This window comes from Phocoena phocoena, chromosome 11 (genome assembly GCF_963924675.1).
Source record: "Phocoena phocoena chromosome 11, mPhoPho1.1, whole genome shotgun sequence".
Taxonomy (NCBI): domain Eukaryota; kingdom Metazoa; phylum Chordata; class Mammalia; order Artiodactyla; family Phocoenidae; genus Phocoena; species Phocoena phocoena.
In genome coordinates this window covers 102,078,919-102,096,066 of record NC_089229.1, presented here as the reverse complement: position 1 = coordinate 102,096,066, position 17,148 = coordinate 102,078,919, and the positions used below count along the sequence as shown (strand labels likewise).

Sequence of the window (17,148 nt, the reverse complement as noted above, 5' to 3'; positions counted from 1 at the left end):
ACCTGCTACGGGCCTGACCCTGGGTGTCTTATCAGTACTTTAATCAGAATAGCCTTTTGATTTTTCCAAAAATCCTACCGGAGCTGCCAACTTCAGGGAAGAGATGCATTAATTTGTCCTCTCCTTTGTAATAAATGGACTTTGTTTCTCCCCACCCTTCATTTTATGAGGCAGCAGTTGGAACCGGACACAAACACCAACGGTGGAAAGAGGGCGGCATAGCCGACAGAACAGCCTCTTGGCCCCCGCCCTTTTGTGTCTCCAACACATAAACGCCCTACACCTCAGCTTCTTCATCCATAAAATGAGAAGAATGTCCATTTTGAGATGGTTGGGGTTAGAGATAAGGTATATGTGTATATAAAGCATAGTAGGTGTTCTGCTTAAATCCTTCCAAATTCCACACAGAAATGCTGTGTTTCACCTAGAGAAAACCTAAGCTCCTTATGTCCTGTGCAGGATTAGCCTAAGTGTGCCCTGCACTCCGCATGGCTCTTGGCCACACCCCTCACCTCCATCCTCCGGGTACCTTTACCTCCTTCCCTGCTCTTCACACACCCACCCCGCGTGCTCTGACTCCGGAACCTCCGCGGTGGCTCCAAGCTGCACCCGGGTCTCCACGAGGCCTCTTCTCACCTCACCACCCACTTCTCCCATCACTGCTTTTTCGCTTCACAGCACTGAACACTGTCTGGAATGATCCCACTCGTTTATCTGTGTATTCACAAGGGCAGGAAATGGGCTCTTGCTTCTAACTCTAACTCTGAGAACACTCCCTTTCCAGAATCTCCCCCACGCCCAGATCTCACCTTTCCGCTCCCCAGCCAGCAGGCTGTGTTTGGGGTGAGCCCAGCCTAACAGAGAATTTTAAATCCCGCTTAGGTCTCTGCACAGGTGTGACTGGCCTGCACCCTAACCCAGAGACAGTGACTCTCGTTTCCTTTGCTGACACGGAGCTGTGCTCCCCCACGGGAGGGTCTGGCAGAGCTCAGCGTCCGTGCTGGCCCCGTCACCCACAGGTACTGGTGTCGGGACCCAGGCCGGGGTCTGCTGCTCTAGGAAAAGTTAAACGTGCTTGGAGGGGCAGCAGGAATAAAGAGACACAGCCACGAGGAACGTTTGTATTTAAAATTCCTCCCCTTCGTTTTCTTCTTCAAAAGAATCAGTCCCCACTTCCTCATAATCCTTCTCCAGGGCAGCCAGGTCCTCCCGGGCCTCGGAAAATTCTCCTTCTTCCATCCCCTCTCCGACGTACCAGTGCACGAAGGCACGCTTGGCGTACATGAGGTCGAACTTGTGGTCCAGGCGGGCCCAGGCCTCGGCGATGGCCGTGGTGTTGCTCAGCATGCAGACGGCCCGCTGCACCTTGGCCAGGTCTCCCCCGGGGACGACCGTGGGGGGCTGGTAGTTGATGCCCACCTGGGGAAGAGAGGGTGAAGATGCGGCAGTCAGCGGATAACACAAGCTGGGGCAACTTGGTCACGTGGTGGGTGGGGCAGCAGGCCTGGACGTGAAGAGGGGATCAGGAGGTGGGACGGCGGGTGGGTAGAGAGGTGCGTGTGGGAGAGAAAGCAAAAGCAAGCGGCACTGGGCCGGGAAACTCAAGGGGAGGCGAAGGGCTGGTAGAAACCCTAGTGAGAGACTCAAGCAGGCAAATGAGGATAGGGAACAGGGGGTCAAGCAGGGCGCGTGTGCAGTGCCAGCAGACGGGGGTTATTATAAGTTCACTCCTTCCAATGGTATCTCGGGTTCCTCTTAGTTATGCTGTCAACGGGTTTAGGGCAGTTTCTCTGCCAAGGGTGAAGGGCTGTTTGAAAGATCAGGGAGAGGACTTCTCTGGTGGCGCAGTGGTTAAGAATCCACCTGCCAATGCAGGGGACACGGGTTCGAGCCCTGGTCCAAGAAGATCCCACATGCCACGGAGCAGCTAAGCCCGTGCGCCACGACTACTGAGCCTGCCCTCTAGAGCCCACGAGCCACAACTACTGAAGCCCGCGCACCTAGAGCCCGTGCTCCACAGCAAGAGAAGCCACCGCAATGAGAAGCCGGCACACCGCAACGAACAGTAGCCCCCGCTCGCCGCAACTAGAGAAAGCCCGTGCACAACAAGGAGGACCCAACGCAGCCAAAACTTAATTAATTAATCAATTTTAAAAAAGATCAGGGAGGGCTTCCCTGGTGGCGCAGTGGTTGAGAGTCCGCCTGCCGATGCAGGGGACACGGGTTTGTGCCCCGGTCCGGGAGGATCCCACATGCCGCGGAGTGGCTGGGCCCGTGGGCCATGGCCGCTGAGCCTGCGCGTCCAGAGCCTGTTGCTCCGCAGCGGGAGAGGCCACAACAGTGAGAGGCCCACGTACCGCAAAAAAAAAAAAAAAAAAAAAAAAAAAAAAAAAGATCAGGGAGGTATTCTCAAGCAATAAATAAAGAGATGCAAAAGGTTCTGGGGATGGTGTCAGCATTTACCAGGCCCTCTGTCTCTGGGGAGTGGGGTTTCTTGGAAGAAAAGCATGGAAATCAAAGAAAGTCAATTAAAACTCTTGCTGGATGAGCCAATCCCCCAAGTTCTGGCAGCATGGAGGGTCCTCCAAGTTGATCCAGCCCAACCTGATGAGGGGGCTAATATCCCGGAAATCTCCCTTCTCCCCACACATACCCCAAAATGGAGCCGACCCCAGGAACTCTAGGAACCTGGAAGGGGCCTCAGGTGACAACTGTGATAATACTCATGGGACACTGAGAACCACGGAGCTGGCCCCAAAATGCCTCTCCACCAGGCCACCAGGTCTTAACTGTCAATCTCTTAAATTCATAGCTTTAAAATGCATGTCCTCTGAGAGGTGGAGGCGGGAGTGGCACAGGCTGTAACCCACTAAATGAATTCACAATGATCTATCGTTCCTCTTAAACAAAAGTGGCATCTTGGGGGTGGAGGTATGCTGAGACAGGGGCAAAGGACCAGAGTGAGAAGGGAGAAGGCAATGCCACGTGACATATTTCACTAGACCAGCCAACTCTGCTCTCTTTTCAGCAGTTACACCCCTTGACCCTGGGGAGGATGCTACAGGGTGAAGTTCAACACCATCCACCCCCACGGCATGTGCTTTTCTGAGAAGCAGCTAAAGGTTCTAGAACTGCCTTATCTTTCTGGTCATAACCCCGGAGCTTCAGCTTAAAATAAAGGGGCAAGAATACGGGGGCATGTCCTTTTTGGTAATTTCTCCACCACCCTCATATCTCATTCTTTTTTTTTTGCCTATTCATTTTACTACTAGCTTGTTTTGTTGTTTGTTTCCATTTGAAAGAAAAAAAAAACCCAACAACTTGGGGGAAGATCCTGAATGTTTTCGCAAGAGTGACCAGAGCTGCCACATAAAAATAGGCACAGTCCAGGGGACAGGATTCTGTGCGTGGCTGGAGCAGAGCAGGGTGGGAAATGCTCTCCGCCATCAGCCTCTCAGCTGAGAAACCAGCATGAGGTGTCTTGTTTCCGTTAAGTCCCAGCAGGGAAAACTGAGACGTGCTCATCTCTGTCTCGAGCAACTGTCACAACCACCTCTGGTGTTCAGCAAACCTCTAAATTATTAAAGGCCTGCCAGGGGTCTAATTAACATGAATGGTGGCAGCCGCTTTGATGGTGGACTCGGATGAGACCGTGGGACACAGGACAAAGCAGTCAAGCAGGCACGAGTGCAGGGGCAGCTGCCTGCCCGGCCAGGGCGACTCGGGGGGGCTTCCAGTGCTCGACATCTTCTGGTCCTGGGAGCTGGGGGCCTTCCCTGGCTATTGTGTACCCACACCAACCCTCAGAGTCCGGCGTTCCCCAGACCGCAGACCTACAACAGGCTCCCAGCTCACTCCCGGTTAGTGGAAATGTCAGGGCTTCATAACGTGAATCACAACCACATGACAACCATGGAACTCCTTATCCTTACTCGAAATCGATGAAAACTTACAGGGCGAATAATTTTTCAAAATAAACTGGGGAGAGAAGAACACATCTTTTGAGGTGTTAGAGGAGGGAATTACACCTCTCCGGCAACTTGAATAATCTGGTTACTGCATTCTCTGATCTACCGTCAGATCAGAGCTACTTCCACCCAGTCATCCTCTTCATCCCACTTGCACACAAGTTCGTTCTAGCCCCGTTCACTCCTCCCTGTAAGAGAAAAGTCCTTTCTGCCTGACCTTTGAGATGTCTGCAGATCTTAGGGCAGGAGACGTGGAGCCCTTCTCCCTACTGCACTAGTGCCCTCCCCCTCTTCCAATAATCCTCTCAAAATCTCTCCTGACCTAAAATAGGTGAATGAACGAATTAATGAATGAAATTAGTGTTACATTTGGCTTAAGCCCCTCTTCCCATCTCATCCCAGAGCTCCCACGGAATGTGCATCAGTCCAAGACCCTGAGTGTCCACCTCTTTCTCCCCATCCTTGGTGTCTCCCCCTGCTTCTCTAGCTGTCTGTCTCCACCGAGCCACCAGCTCTCACCTTGAAGCCTGTGGGACACCAGTCGACAAACTGGATGGTCCTCTTGGTCTTGATGGCGGCAATGGCGACGTTCACATCCTTGGGCACCACGTCCCCCCGGTAGAGCATGCAGCAGGCCATGTACTTGCCGTGACGGGGGTCACACTTCACCATCTGGCTGTTGGGCTCAAAGCAGGAGCTGGTGATCTCGGCCACGGACAGCTGCTCGTGGTAGGCCTTCTCGGCCGAGATGATGGGCGCATAGGTGACCAGGGGGAAGTGGATGCGGGGGTAGGGCACCAGGTTGGTCTGGAACTCGGTGAGGTCCACGTTGAGGGCGCCGTCGAAGCGCAGGGAGGCCGTGATGGAGGACACGATCTGGCTAATGAGGCGGTTGAGGTTGGTGTACGTCGGGCGCTCGATGTCTAGGTTGCGGCGGCAGATGTCGTAGATGGCCTCGTTGTCGACCATGAAGGCGCAGTCCGAGTGCTCCAGGGTCGTGTGCGTGGTCAGGATGGAGTTGTAGGGCTCCACCACGGCCGTGGACACCTGGGGGGCCGGGTAGATGGCGAACTCCAGCTTGGACTTCTTGCCGTAATCCAGGGAGAGGCGTTCCATCAGCAGAGAAGTGAAGCCGGAGCCGGTGCCGCCCCCGAAGCTGTGGAAGATGAGGAAGCCCTGCAGGCCTGAGCAGGCATCTGTCTGGGAGTGGAGGACACGAGACGAGGCTCTGAGGACTCCCTCACGGGCCTCTCTGTCTGCCCCACTCTATCCCTCAACATTGTCAAGTGGGTGAAATCAAAACAGCCTTGAAGGAGCAAGGAAACACAAAGGAGCCTCGGCGGTCTTGGGAGGAACCGCTAAAATACGGGCAGCAAACCTGCACACGCCTCCGGGTCCATGAAGCTTCCAGCCCAGTGGCCTGGCTGGACCAGGAATGAGCTTCCAGAACCACGGCGGTTAATGACTTTGCCCCATGAGGGCCCCAGCTCCTTGCCCACTTCCCCAGCCCTAGTCATTTGATCTTGCGGGAAATGCAGACCTACACATCCCAGCCCAACCTTGGAAGGTGGCTCAGGAAGATAAATGGGTCAGAGAACCGGAGATTTAACATCAACTTTGCCACTTCCGAGTTGTAAAAATTCGAGCAAGTTACTGAACTGAACCCTCCAGACTCATGTTTCTTCTTGGTTAAAGTGAGAACAATAAAAAATATTCATCTCGGGCTTCCCTGGTGGCGCAGTGGTTGAGAGTCCGCCTGCCGATGCAGGGGACGTGGGTTCGTGCCCCGGTCCGGGAAGATCCCACATGCCGCGGGGCGGCTGGGCCCGTGAGCCATGGCCGCTGGGCCTGCGCGTCTGGAGCCTGTGCTCCACAACGGGAGAGGCCGCAGCGGTGGGAGGCCCGCGTACCGCAAAAAAAAAAAAAAATTCGTCTCATGAGGTTGTTGTGATAATTAAGCAAGGACCTGACAGTTAGCTCTCACCAGAACTAAGAGAATTCGCAGGTCACAGAACTTCCCCATTGGCCGTGATCTATGACTGTGTTCAGTCCTGTGGTTCTGAGCTTTAGGGATCACAGATGGCTCTGAGACTGATGAACCCTACTAGCCCTCCTCTAAACAGAAAATTCGGCATCCTTAGCTCCCAAGAACCGCTGATCAAGCCCAACCTTTTCCGTTGTACAGATTAGGAAAGGGGGATCAAGTAGACAAGGGACCCACCCTGAGCTTTCTAGTCAAACCAACCCAGTTCAGATCCTGACTTGACCACTTTCTAGCTGTGGGACCCAGACCAAGTTATTGAACCATCCTGGCCCTCAATTTCCCCATCTGTAAAGTTCAAGGACAAGACCTCCTTTGTATCATTATTTAGGGGATTAAACGGAACGTATTTGACATTGGTAATGCCGTTTGTAAGTGCTGAAATAGATCAACAATCTTCCTCTTCTCTTCCAAGTTAAATGCTTTGTTAAACTGTGCTGACAGGAAGCAAAGAGCTTCGCCTTTCTCACACCTGGAATCTCCCCGGACACCACCGTAGAGCACCTGTAAGTGCTACCGGGGCATCACCTGGAGGGCAGCCCACAACGTCCAGCCAGAGGAAGGGGCGTCAGCCCTGTGAATGCCTCTTACGGACATAAGCAGAAATTCCCAAATCTTAGGCGTTTATCCTGTAGCCAGGGGTCACGTGCCTCCACCCAGCCTGTTCAGAGAGGTGAATCCTAGTACGTCCAGCTCACCAGCTCCCTGCCCTTGTAAACACATACCAGCTTGCGAATGCGGTCCAGCACCAGGTCGATGCTCTCCTTTCCCACCGTGTAGTGGCCCCGCGCGTAGTTGTTAGCTGCGTCCTCTTTTCCTGTGATCAGCTGCTCTGGATGGAACAGCTGGCGGTAGGTTCCTGCCCGAACCTCATCTACCAAGAGAGGGGACCATCAGTCTTACTACCTGGTTCCCAGAAGAGAATACACATGGCACCCCTACCTACTGAACTCCATTGAGGTGGAAACAGACAACCGTATAATATACCTGCGAGGCTAAGAGAATTCCAGGGTAACACAGGCACTAACAGAGCCAGAAGCCCGGGACTCAAGCAGCAATGAGAAGCCAGCTGCTCTACTGGCTGGACCTTAAAAAGCCTTGGGTTTACAAAGCTGGCCAAACACCAAAGTTGACTGCCTCTTCCCCCTGGACCCACAAGGCTTCCCTCTTGTTTTTCATTCATGCTGCAAAATTTACCCCAGAATTTAACCCGATTTCACTTGCATCCAAATGTTCCAGGGACACCGAGAAAGATTCAGAATATGCCTGGCTCCTAGGCTCCCCCGGAATTGTCCCAGCCCTAACCTCCATCTCTGGTGGCAACAATACATGTCAGGCATTAGAGATATTTCAGAACAACTTTGAAGCAAAGCTATGTTCCAGGCTCCAGAAGAGCTGGAGCCCAAGAGAGGCCACGGGGCCGGGGGCTCTGCTCACCTCCAAGGTCCACGCAAAGTGGACACACGGCAGGCCAAGGTGCCTCAGGCCCCACCTACAGCCCCTCTCTTCTACAGGGTCCCTCTGCTCCCCCAGGGAAAGCACCCATCTATGCAGTGGCCTGGGAAGCTCATCTGCCCTTTCTGTATTTGTACAAGCGTCCATGGGATAGAGGGCCTGGGGTCTGTGGCCCTAGAAACAGTGTTCAGGCACCGCAGGCAGTGCCCAGACATCCCTGGGGGACTTGTCCACCTTCGCTGGTGAGCAGACTTTGAAGATGAGAAAATCCTGGTGAAGAGCGAGGACTGATCCAGGGGGTACTGGGGCCGGGGGAGCTGGGAGAGCAAGAATCCTGCCCCAACACAAGTCAGAATTCCTGTTCCCTAAGATCCAGAAGAGGTTCACTCTAACCTACGGCAGCCTCTGGCTGTAAGAGAAAGTGCCTGCTATTTCGTCTCGTGAGCGAGATGCTGCAAGGTTATCCCAGGCCGCCGGGACAGACTGCAATTACCGTAGATCGGAAACATACACTTTGGGAAACTGACTGTTTGAGGGCATCTTATAATTTCTGAAATTATTTGTATTTTGACCCTTAGTATTTAATAAACAATGTCGGCAATGTCGGTCTGTCTCAGCAGATTTCAGTGGAGAGCACTAGGTTGGAGCTTTAATGGGCAGCAGAGATCTGTGATCCCCACTTGAGATCCCGAGACTGCGGAGAACTCTAGGAGCCAAGAGTCATGTGGTGGGGGGCTCCGGATGAGCCACCCCTTCCACGTGCAGATCTGCTTCCCCAGACACCACGGCCTCTGCAGTCCGGTGCTGTCCCTGTGCGGGGACCCTGGCCCACACTCACCCACCACGGTGGGCTCCAGATCGACCATGACGGCCCGGGGCACGTGCTTCCCGTTGCCGGTCTCGCTGAAGAAGGTGGTGAAGGAGTCATCGTCCTGGACCTTGCTGGCCTGCGTGCTAAAAGTGCCATCGGCCTGGATGCCGTGCTCCAGGCAGAAGAGTTCCCAGCAGGCATTGCCGATCTGGACCCCTGCTTGGCCCACATGGACGGATATGCATTCCCGCTGCGGGGAGAGAGCAGCCCAGTCAGAGCCCCGGCCCGGCCACGCCTCTGCCCCAGGCCCCCAGGCCCCCAGGCCCCCACCTCTGAGGACCTGTCCATCCCTGGAACTCGACGGGCAGGACACCCATGCCTCCCGCCATGCCATGCCCCAGCCACGTGGGGTCTGGGCACCACAGCATCCGGGTCAAGACTCGGTTCCAAAGAAGCACCACAGCTTTGTGGTTTGCTGTAAAGATTGCTTTCCAGGGTTAATCCTTTGTGTCAAGACAAGGAAAAAGAGGGCAGCTGCGTGGAGGAAACTGGGCTAATTCCAAACCACGAGACTCCTGCACGGATGGAGCCGGTCAAAGGAAGAACCAGTGAGAACAGCAGAAACCACCCCCAAATCCACTGCCGTGCCCAGCGCAGGGCTCCCGTTCCTGCTGCAGCCTGAGTCTCCCAGCCGCCGCCACACACACACACACACACACACACACACACACACACACTCACATACACGCTCCCTGTCTCCGCATCACAGAACAGGGAAGCACACGGCGGAATGTACTTTGGAGTCTGTATCATGGGTGTCATTAGTGCTCTGGCTACAACTGTAGGAATGAGAAAGGATCAGTACATCAGCAAGGGAGGGCTGGGAGGGGACAAAGTAGGCACCTCCTGAACTCTGAGGGACTGGAAAGTTCCTCGGTGGCCACCATAACCTGCTCCTTCACCCACGTCAGGCCAAGTGCTAAGGAAAGCTGACCTTTAGAGTGTCCTTTTCTCTATGTTGCTCTGGTGTGAAGCTGCAGTTACCTGATTGGTCCTGGTGCTAACAGCTTAGGATGGGGTGTGCGTGTGTGTTTGTGTTGTGTACATTCGTGTGGTGTGTATGTGTGTATATATGTGTAAGTGTGTGTGTGCGGATGTGAGTGTGTGAGTGTGTGTTATGGTTTTGCTGGGACGGTGAACTCGTCACCCCCAACACCCCACCGGGGAAGCAGGGGCCCTGCAAGGAGACTGTGTGCTCGAGATGGAGCTGGGCAGGGAAGCATGTGCTCGCTGTGTGGCCTTCTATTCTTAACTGTGACCCGACCTGGCATTTTCCAGCTCCGGGGAACCCAAGCCAGGAGCAGAGCCTCCAGAGACCGTGGCTGGGCATGGGGTATGGGACTCCTGGGACCCTGGGGCTCCCTGGGTGTGGGTGCAGGGAAGCCAGTGGTGTCAGGAGCCGGTGCCCTAACACTTATACAACGTGGCACTGCTCCACACCTGTCTCTGTGCCCTGGCCTCTGTGCTTCTGTGAGCCTGGTGGCCAGGAAAGGGCTTTGCTCACAGCCACCCACACCCCAGGGCACAAATCTTGCCTCTCAAGTTACACGCTGTGCTGTGTGACCTGGCCTGAGTTACGTAAACCCCCTTCATCTGAAAAGCATAAGTTACCGAGCACTTTTGTTGTGATCGCTCTTACCCTATCATTATGCATTTTCATTATTGGAGCTTCACTCTCCACCTGGAAGAGGCACAGGCGGAAAGCCGGAGACCTCAGGCTACGTTCCTCTCACAATGAAAGGACTTTATCTTCGGACTCAATTCAGGCCTATGGCAGCAGGGTCCTTCCCCCAGGAACCCCCCATAACCAGCAGCTACCGACCAGACCACACCTTCACATGCAGCTGTGGCTTCGTGGGGGGGGGGGGGGTGAACTGAGGGGACCCGGAGAGACCTGAAAGGAGCAGGTCCCACATGTTGCCCTGTGACCCCACCTCCCAACCATCCTCCAGGCATCCCCTGGGCCTTTCTGGAAGGAAACAGGGGTATTTCAGGAAGATCAAAGGTCAGAGGAGGAAGAGTAAAGGATCTCAGGGTCCTGAAAACCACCAACATGGTGATACGGAGGTTTTCACACCCCTTTAACCTCATGCTAGTCAATATGCCAGTCTCCACAGATGAAATCAGTCTCACACACACACACACATGCACGCGCACACACACGCACACGCGCACACACGCGCACACGCACACACACTCCTTAGGAGGAGCAGTTTTCCCTGTTACACTAATTCACAAGAGTAACCAGAGGTATGCGATAGACTCAGGGGCTCCCCTGGTGGCACGGTGGTTGAGAGTCCGCCTGCCGATGCAGGGGACACGGGTTCGTGCCCTGGTCCAGGAAGATCCCACATGCCGCGGAGCAACTAAGCCCGTGTGCCACAACTACTGAACACAAACACATCAGGTAAAGTAAACATGGCAGACAAATAGTAATTATTAAATCTAGATGATGGATATATGGGTGGCGATACACTACCGTACTTCTCTGAAGGTTTGATGGTTTTCATACTAAAATGACAAAAATTAAAGAAAGGAAACAGAGTAAGAGCCAAGTGACGGCTCCCCTCACCCTAACGACCCACTGCGAAGGGCCAGGCTCTTCCTGTCCCTTTTCAGTCTGTCATTGATTCAACTAGCAATGACCGAGCCCAGTTTGTCAGGGCAAATGAGAACTTTAAAGTTATGCGAGGGGGGAACTTCCCTGGCGTCCAGTGGTTAGGACCTGGGTGCTTTCACTGTCAGGACCAGGGTTCAATCCCTGGTCGGGGAACTAAGATCCCACAAGCCACGCAGCATGGCCTAAATAAATTAATTTATTACATAATTACATGAGGAAATCACCAGTGAAATGAAAAGTTAGGTGAGCCCCCTCATTTAACTAATGGTGCTAAGGTCTGTGCACCATTTGCACCTGCTCTGAGAGGACAAGGACCCCACGGCTCCTCTGGCCACTGTGCCTCGTTGCCACCCACCCCCTTCCTGGAGGCTCTACACAGGAACACGCAAAGCACCCCCAGTGCTGACGGCCTGGGGGCCAGCCCTCATGCCCAAGACAGGTCACCCATCTGCCATGACCAGGGACGTTATGTGAGCTCAGAGCCTTCAGGATTCTAGAGCTGGGCTGGCCTCACGGATCACCGAATATGATTCCCACCCCATTATTTTACAGGTGAAAAAGCTGAGGCTCAGAAACGTAAAGGGGCAGATTGGAAATTTCACAGGGCAAGAGCCTGGCCCCAAATCCAGGTCTTCTGATCTCGGCCGAGTCCTCTCCTTGACACCACCCACCCCCTGCCTCGTTTGCACTCTTAACCCTCTGGGCTCTGGTGGGCCACACCTACGACAGCACAAGCCTGATAGCAGAGAGCAAGGCAAGCTTGGACGGCAAACCTCCAAACCAAAAAAAGCTCCATCGCAGACAGAAACAGAAGGGCTCGCGGTGGGAGCCTCTGAAAGTGGGCCACCCTCCCTGCAAGACCAGGACTGTTTCTCCAGGTGGTGAGTGCCGAGGCCGGGGCCGGGGGGTGAGCTGACCCAGCAGAGGAACTTTACATCATGTGTTTGCTCCAAACTCATGTTTCAGATTGCGTCTCTGGCCAGGCAGAGCTGCTGCTTTCTCTCTCACACTGCTCCTCCCTCAGTTCTATTTTGACTCTGGGCTTGTAGGGCTCAGGCCAGCTTTCTGCTCCTGGGCCCCTGTGAGATGAAGGGGGCCCCACCAGTGGTGCTGGAGCCTCCAGCCCAGCAGTCCAGGGGGTGAAGGGGAGGGAGCTGGAGAGACCTAACACAGGAGCGCCCTTCCTCGAGGAAAACATAACACCCTCCCCAGACCTAGTGCTGGGTGGCTACCAAAGAGACCTGCTCTGTTGGTTCCCGCAGCACAGAGCTACTGTCCTTGTCTGCAAGACGGCATCAGGAGGGACTGGGCCAACTCCCACTCGCCCTTCAAGTCGCTCATTAGTCGTCCCGTCCTGCAGAAGGTCTGGAAGGCCCCACACCAGCCGGGGCCCCACGGCGCCCTCCCTCAGCCCCCGCCTCCCCATCACTGCTCTACTGCACGGCTCCTAGTCGCTCTTTTGCTTTTCTGACTTAGCCGGTGGAGAGCAAGGAGTCCCCATTTCCTGGCCAGATACCCAGCCTCGAGTACAGGGCTTGACTGCAGCAGGGGTGATTGGAAAGAAAACCCTGCCGAGGCTTAGTGTCCATCTAACAAGGGGAGTGGCCAGGGCCTGAGAGGCAACAGGGGCTCAAAGGAGAAAAGACAGCTTGCAGCTTGGTTTCCCCCAGCAGGAATATTTGCAGACATCTTGGAGAATGTAGACGTGCCAGCAGGTGTTTCAGCTGGATTCTGGAGCAGTGTGAACGAGAGGCGGGAGAATTTAGGGCAGCTCCCACAAAAGGCTTGGTTTGTCCGAAGTGTAGGCTTGTGAAGGCTGGGCAGAAGCAGCAACAGAGCTGCCCACGAGCATCCTCCCCGGGGAGGGTGCCCAGTTCTGCAGGACGGCAGAAAAAAGACACTCCAGAACCTGGCAGTCCTCTCATAACTCCACTGCAAGAAATCTTTCCTTAGGTCAACCTTATATTATTTCTGTTTTAATAGTAATCATTTCCTTTTCATTTGCTCTCAGAGGACTCTGATAAGCTCGCTGCAATCCTCTGCAGAAGGAGGCTTTGTAGCTTTAAAAATAGTTTCGAACCATCACAAAACAGTGAAATTGGCATATTATCTTGGAAGGGACCTGACAGTGTAGGCCAGTGAAAACCTGAGACCAGGCCACATACCCCGACCACCTGTGGGTCAAGGGCCACACAGTTGCCTTCAGGAAGCATATTTTTAGACCCAATTACTTCTAGCTCTCAGGCTAGGATAATAAATCACCTACACTTCAGGATCTAGGTCGGAGATGACAGGTAAAAAGTAGAACCAGTGCTCCAGAGGGATAATTAAAGTACGAACAATGTGGTTCACGAAAGATTGCGCTACCTCTGCTCAAAATCCTTCAATTAGAGCACATTTGGACTCAAAGAATAGACAGCAAGCCAGAAACGGCAGGAACAGAGTCGACCCAAGTTAACATCAGGCTGCAGGCGCTGCAGCAGGGCAGCAACAGGGGTGGCAGAGACGGCCCTCGGGAGTGGCCAGGGCTGGTCGTAGACTCCTAGACTCTCTAGACCCTTCGAGGTCAAAGGCCCTTGAGCTTCAGCCAACACTGGGGTCAGGTGCCGGAGAAAGCGAGCGAGTGTTAATCCGCCGCACACGGTACCCACTCTCCTCCTGGGCTCCTCATCTGGGAGAAATTCTAACAGACAGTCCTGTCAGTCCCTTGGTGGCCAAAGGGAGGGAGCAGTGGGTCTACTCTGCCCCCAAGAGCCACATCTTCCCACCCACCCCATCACTAGCCCTGTACTCACTAGCTCTTTCCTCCTCAAAAATTACTGTAACTTTCTCTCTTCCTCTCAAGGTCACTGAGGTCACTGAGCCGCAGCATCACTCCCAGGCTCTGCGTGGGCCCAACTGTAGCCCAGACGCTCCCGGTGGACACAGTGCCTGGGGGTGGGGCCCCCGCTGCCACCCACAGCATGTGCCCAGGGACCTCTGGGGACCCGCACTTAGTGACCGCAGCCCCCGGGGTGCTCGGAGTCGGAAGCTAAGCCCGGGCCCTGTGGGGCTCAGCCACGCCGCCCGCTCAGGGCGTCCGCAGAGGCCTGTGGACTCGGAAGCAGCATCCGCCTCACCCCCAGGACACTCTGCCTTCTAGCTGCCCATTTCTGCAGGAAGACAGGCTCTTTGTTGCCATCTAATGCCAGTCCCCACCTGAACTCACGGGCCTGCCCCCCCAGGAGGAGTGCAGTGAGGAGGCTGTGCTCTCCACTCCCCCCGTGAACCACAGACACATTCTCTGAGGCCTGGAATCACCGACACCAAAAAGGGTGTCACAGTCTCAGTTCCCAGGAGACCTGATTACCAGAGGGACCCTGGGAGCAGATGGGAATGCTCAGTTACAGGGTTAGTTCTAAAATCCTCACCTAGAAACTACAGAAATGCTGCATCCATCCTCAACACGGGCAGCCTTCCCCAACCCTCAGGAGGGAAGCCCAGCCACTGGAGGAAGGAGAGTCCTTTCGGCACGGGTGGGACTCTGGGTCCAGCTGTGCAGATGTGTCAGCCTAGCCTTTCAGCAATGAGTCAAGGGGTTTTGAAAAAGAGGTTCTGGGGACTTCCTTGGTGGTGCAGTGGTTAAGAATCCGCCTGCCAATGCAGGGGACACGGGTTTGAGTCCTGCCGGGAAGATTCCCACATGCCACAGAGCAACTAAGCCCGTGTGCCACAACTACTGAGCCCACGTGCCGCAACTACTGAGCCCATGTGCCGCAACTACTGACGCCCACCCGCTCTAGGGCCTGCATGCTGCAACGACTGAGCCCACGTGCTGCAATTACTGAAGCCTGAACGCCTAGAGCCCGTGCTCCACAACAAGAGAAGCCACTGCAATTAGAAGCCCGTGTACCGCAACGAAGAGTAGCCCCTGCTCGCCACAACTAGAGAAAGCCTGTGCACAGCAACGAAGACCTAATGCAGCCAAAAATAAATATAAATAAATAAATTTAGATTCTGTGAGTGTGAAATGGTCAATAAAAATGTTTTCCCAGGCTTCCCTGGTGGCGCAGTGGTTGGGAGTCCGCCTGCCGATGCAGGGGACATGGGTTCGTGTCCCGGTCCGGGAGGATCCCGCATGCCGCAGAGCGGCTGAGCCCGTGGGCTGTGGCTGCTGGGCCTGCGCGTCGGGAGCCTGTGTTCTGCAACGGGAGACGCTGCAACGGTGAGAGGCCCGCGTACCGCAAAAAAAAAAAAAAAAAAAAAGTTTCCCCATCAAGACAGTGCTGCCCATTAATATTCCAAATAGAACCTGCTATACAAAATTCAGTGCTTCAAAATAAAGATATTCTCTTTCCAAAATATTCCGCCATAGGTTTTCAGTTAAACATCTTTCAAATTCTTTAGCACATTTAAAATAAGGTTTTACTTTACATTTTTTGGTTTATTAGGTATTTTCAGAAACTGGCCTATTGAATGCACGTTGAAGTTTGCTCAGAGAGCTGGATTAGAATCATGGGGTCCCCTCGAAGACTCACTATGGCTCTCAGGTCAGAATTAAAATGTGCAAGAGACAGCACTTTGAAAATTATAAAGCACTAGCTACGTGCTAGATATTATAAATATTAAATATCAAATCTTGAGTATGCTGCCTAGGATTTGCTTCAAAATAACAGGGAGAGAGGGGAAGGGGAGTAAATGAAGCAAGACTCATCATAAGTAGATAACTGTTGAAATTGGATGAGGCATATACAGGGGTTCATTATAACACTCTTCTTTTGTATATGTTTGGAATTCTCTGTAATAAAAAGGTTAAAATAGTAAAACTAGGTGCAGCCTTGAAAATTTGAACCATAAGCCCTCTTCATTTTGTAGATGAGAAAAACCACTTCAGAGAGGTTAAGTGACTTTCTTGAAGTCACACAGCTAGCTGCAGACACAGGAGCCAAAACTCTGGACTCCCAGCTCAGCTCCTTCCGTGACCCGGCACCAGGGGCCTCAGGCAGGAGTGGATTCCTCTGGCCACGAGGAGGCTGCTCTGGGGAGGGAGGGTGCGGGACAGACCTGGACTAGACTCGGCAGAGCTGGGGCCAGAGCCAGGGGCCCTGGGCACTCTCCAGAACAAGCAGAGGCCGGGAGGAGGGCAGTCCTCACCTGTCCTGCTGGTCACTGACACCCGGGCAAGAGTGTGGAAAGCCTGACCTTGGCCTGTGAGACCGCTCGCTCTGCCCCCTTCCCCACCCAACCTTTCCACCCCACTCCCAGTGGCCCAGAGAGCCAGGCTCTGGACGAGGAGATTTCTGGTTTTCCAGGCGTCTGGACAAATGTATTGGAGGCAAATGTACCCAGCCCAGGGGGCAGGGGGTGAAGGGAGGAGGTGGGGGAGGTCCTCTCCAGCAAGTAAGTCCGCGAAGGAGGTGGGCAGACCAGAGGCCAGGGTAGAAAACCACTGGTCTGAAGCCCCACCCCACCCCCGGCCTTCCGGAAGGAGAGCCCTGTGGGCCAGAGTCCTCTGGCTTGGACCACTGGAAAAACTGGGGAGTTGGAGCGGGTGCCGGGGGCCTGGGAAGCCCAAGCCAGATGGCCGGGGTTGGGAAAGGAGAACGAAGCCCCCAGGCGTGGGGCTGTGACGCCCTAAGTCCCCTGACACGTTCGGGGCTCTGTCACATTTGGCTGGGTGTAGGGACCTGACCGCCCACGCCCCCAGCCTCCGGGAATCCCTGGACTGCCTGCCCCTCCCCCACTCGGATTCCTGAGTTGCCCCAAGGTGATGCCTCAGAGCCTCACCTCTTCTGCGAGGGCCCCCATGTCCCCCTTCCCATCACCTGAGTGCACATCTCCCTTGGGTCCCTTTAAGGGGCAACTCGCCCCCGTCCCTACTTTCTCTCTACGAGAAGGGGCACTGGCACCGGCTTGTCCTCCGCCCGAGGGTACGAGTCCCTCGACCCTGAACTGACACCCCCAGGAGACTTCGAACTCCTTAGATCCAAAGCGATGGCTGCTAGCCCCCGCGTAGATGCGGCCCTGCGCTGGGCGCCGCATGCCCCCAACCCCCAGCGCACCGCGCCCCGGCCCGGCAGGCTCACCATCGCGGCCGCTCCCGTAGCCCGCTAGCTCCCGGCTGGGCCTGCCCACTCCAACTGCTCCAGATACAGCCGCCTCCGCTGTTGTGACACCAGGCGGGAGGGGGCCAGCAGCTGCCCTGCAGCATCAC

At 54.7% G+C, this 17,148-nt stretch overlaps 1 protein-coding gene across 1 annotated transcript; it reads right to left on the bottom strand.

The window, feature by feature from the left end:
• Nucleotides 1-1,107: 1,107 nt before the first annotated feature.
• On the bottom strand, nt 1,108-17,148 carry TUBA8 (tubulin alpha 8). Its single transcript, XM_065886648.1, has 5 exons — nt 17,021-17,148; nt 8,303-8,525; nt 6,735-6,883; nt 4,488-5,168; nt 1,108-1,419 (listed from the first exon to the last, which is right to left on the bottom strand). The coding sequence occupies exons 1-5, from the start codon at nt 17,021-17,023 to the stop codon at nt 1,126-1,128; spliced, it is 1,350 nt and encodes a 449-aa protein (XP_065742720.1). The 5' UTR covers nt 17,024-17,148; the 3' UTR covers nt 1,108-1,125.

Coding starts and splice junctions, on each gene's coding strand:
- TUBA8 (XM_065886648.1), bottom strand. Junction 6,884..8,302: donor TCTGGAGCCCACCGTGGTGG/GTGAGTGTGGGC, acceptor CTCTCTTGGTAG/ATGAGGTTCGGGCAGGAACC. Junction 5,169..6,734: donor TGGACCGCATTCGCAAGCTG/GTATGTGTTTAC, acceptor CTCCACTCCCAG/ACAGATGCCTGCTCAGGCCT.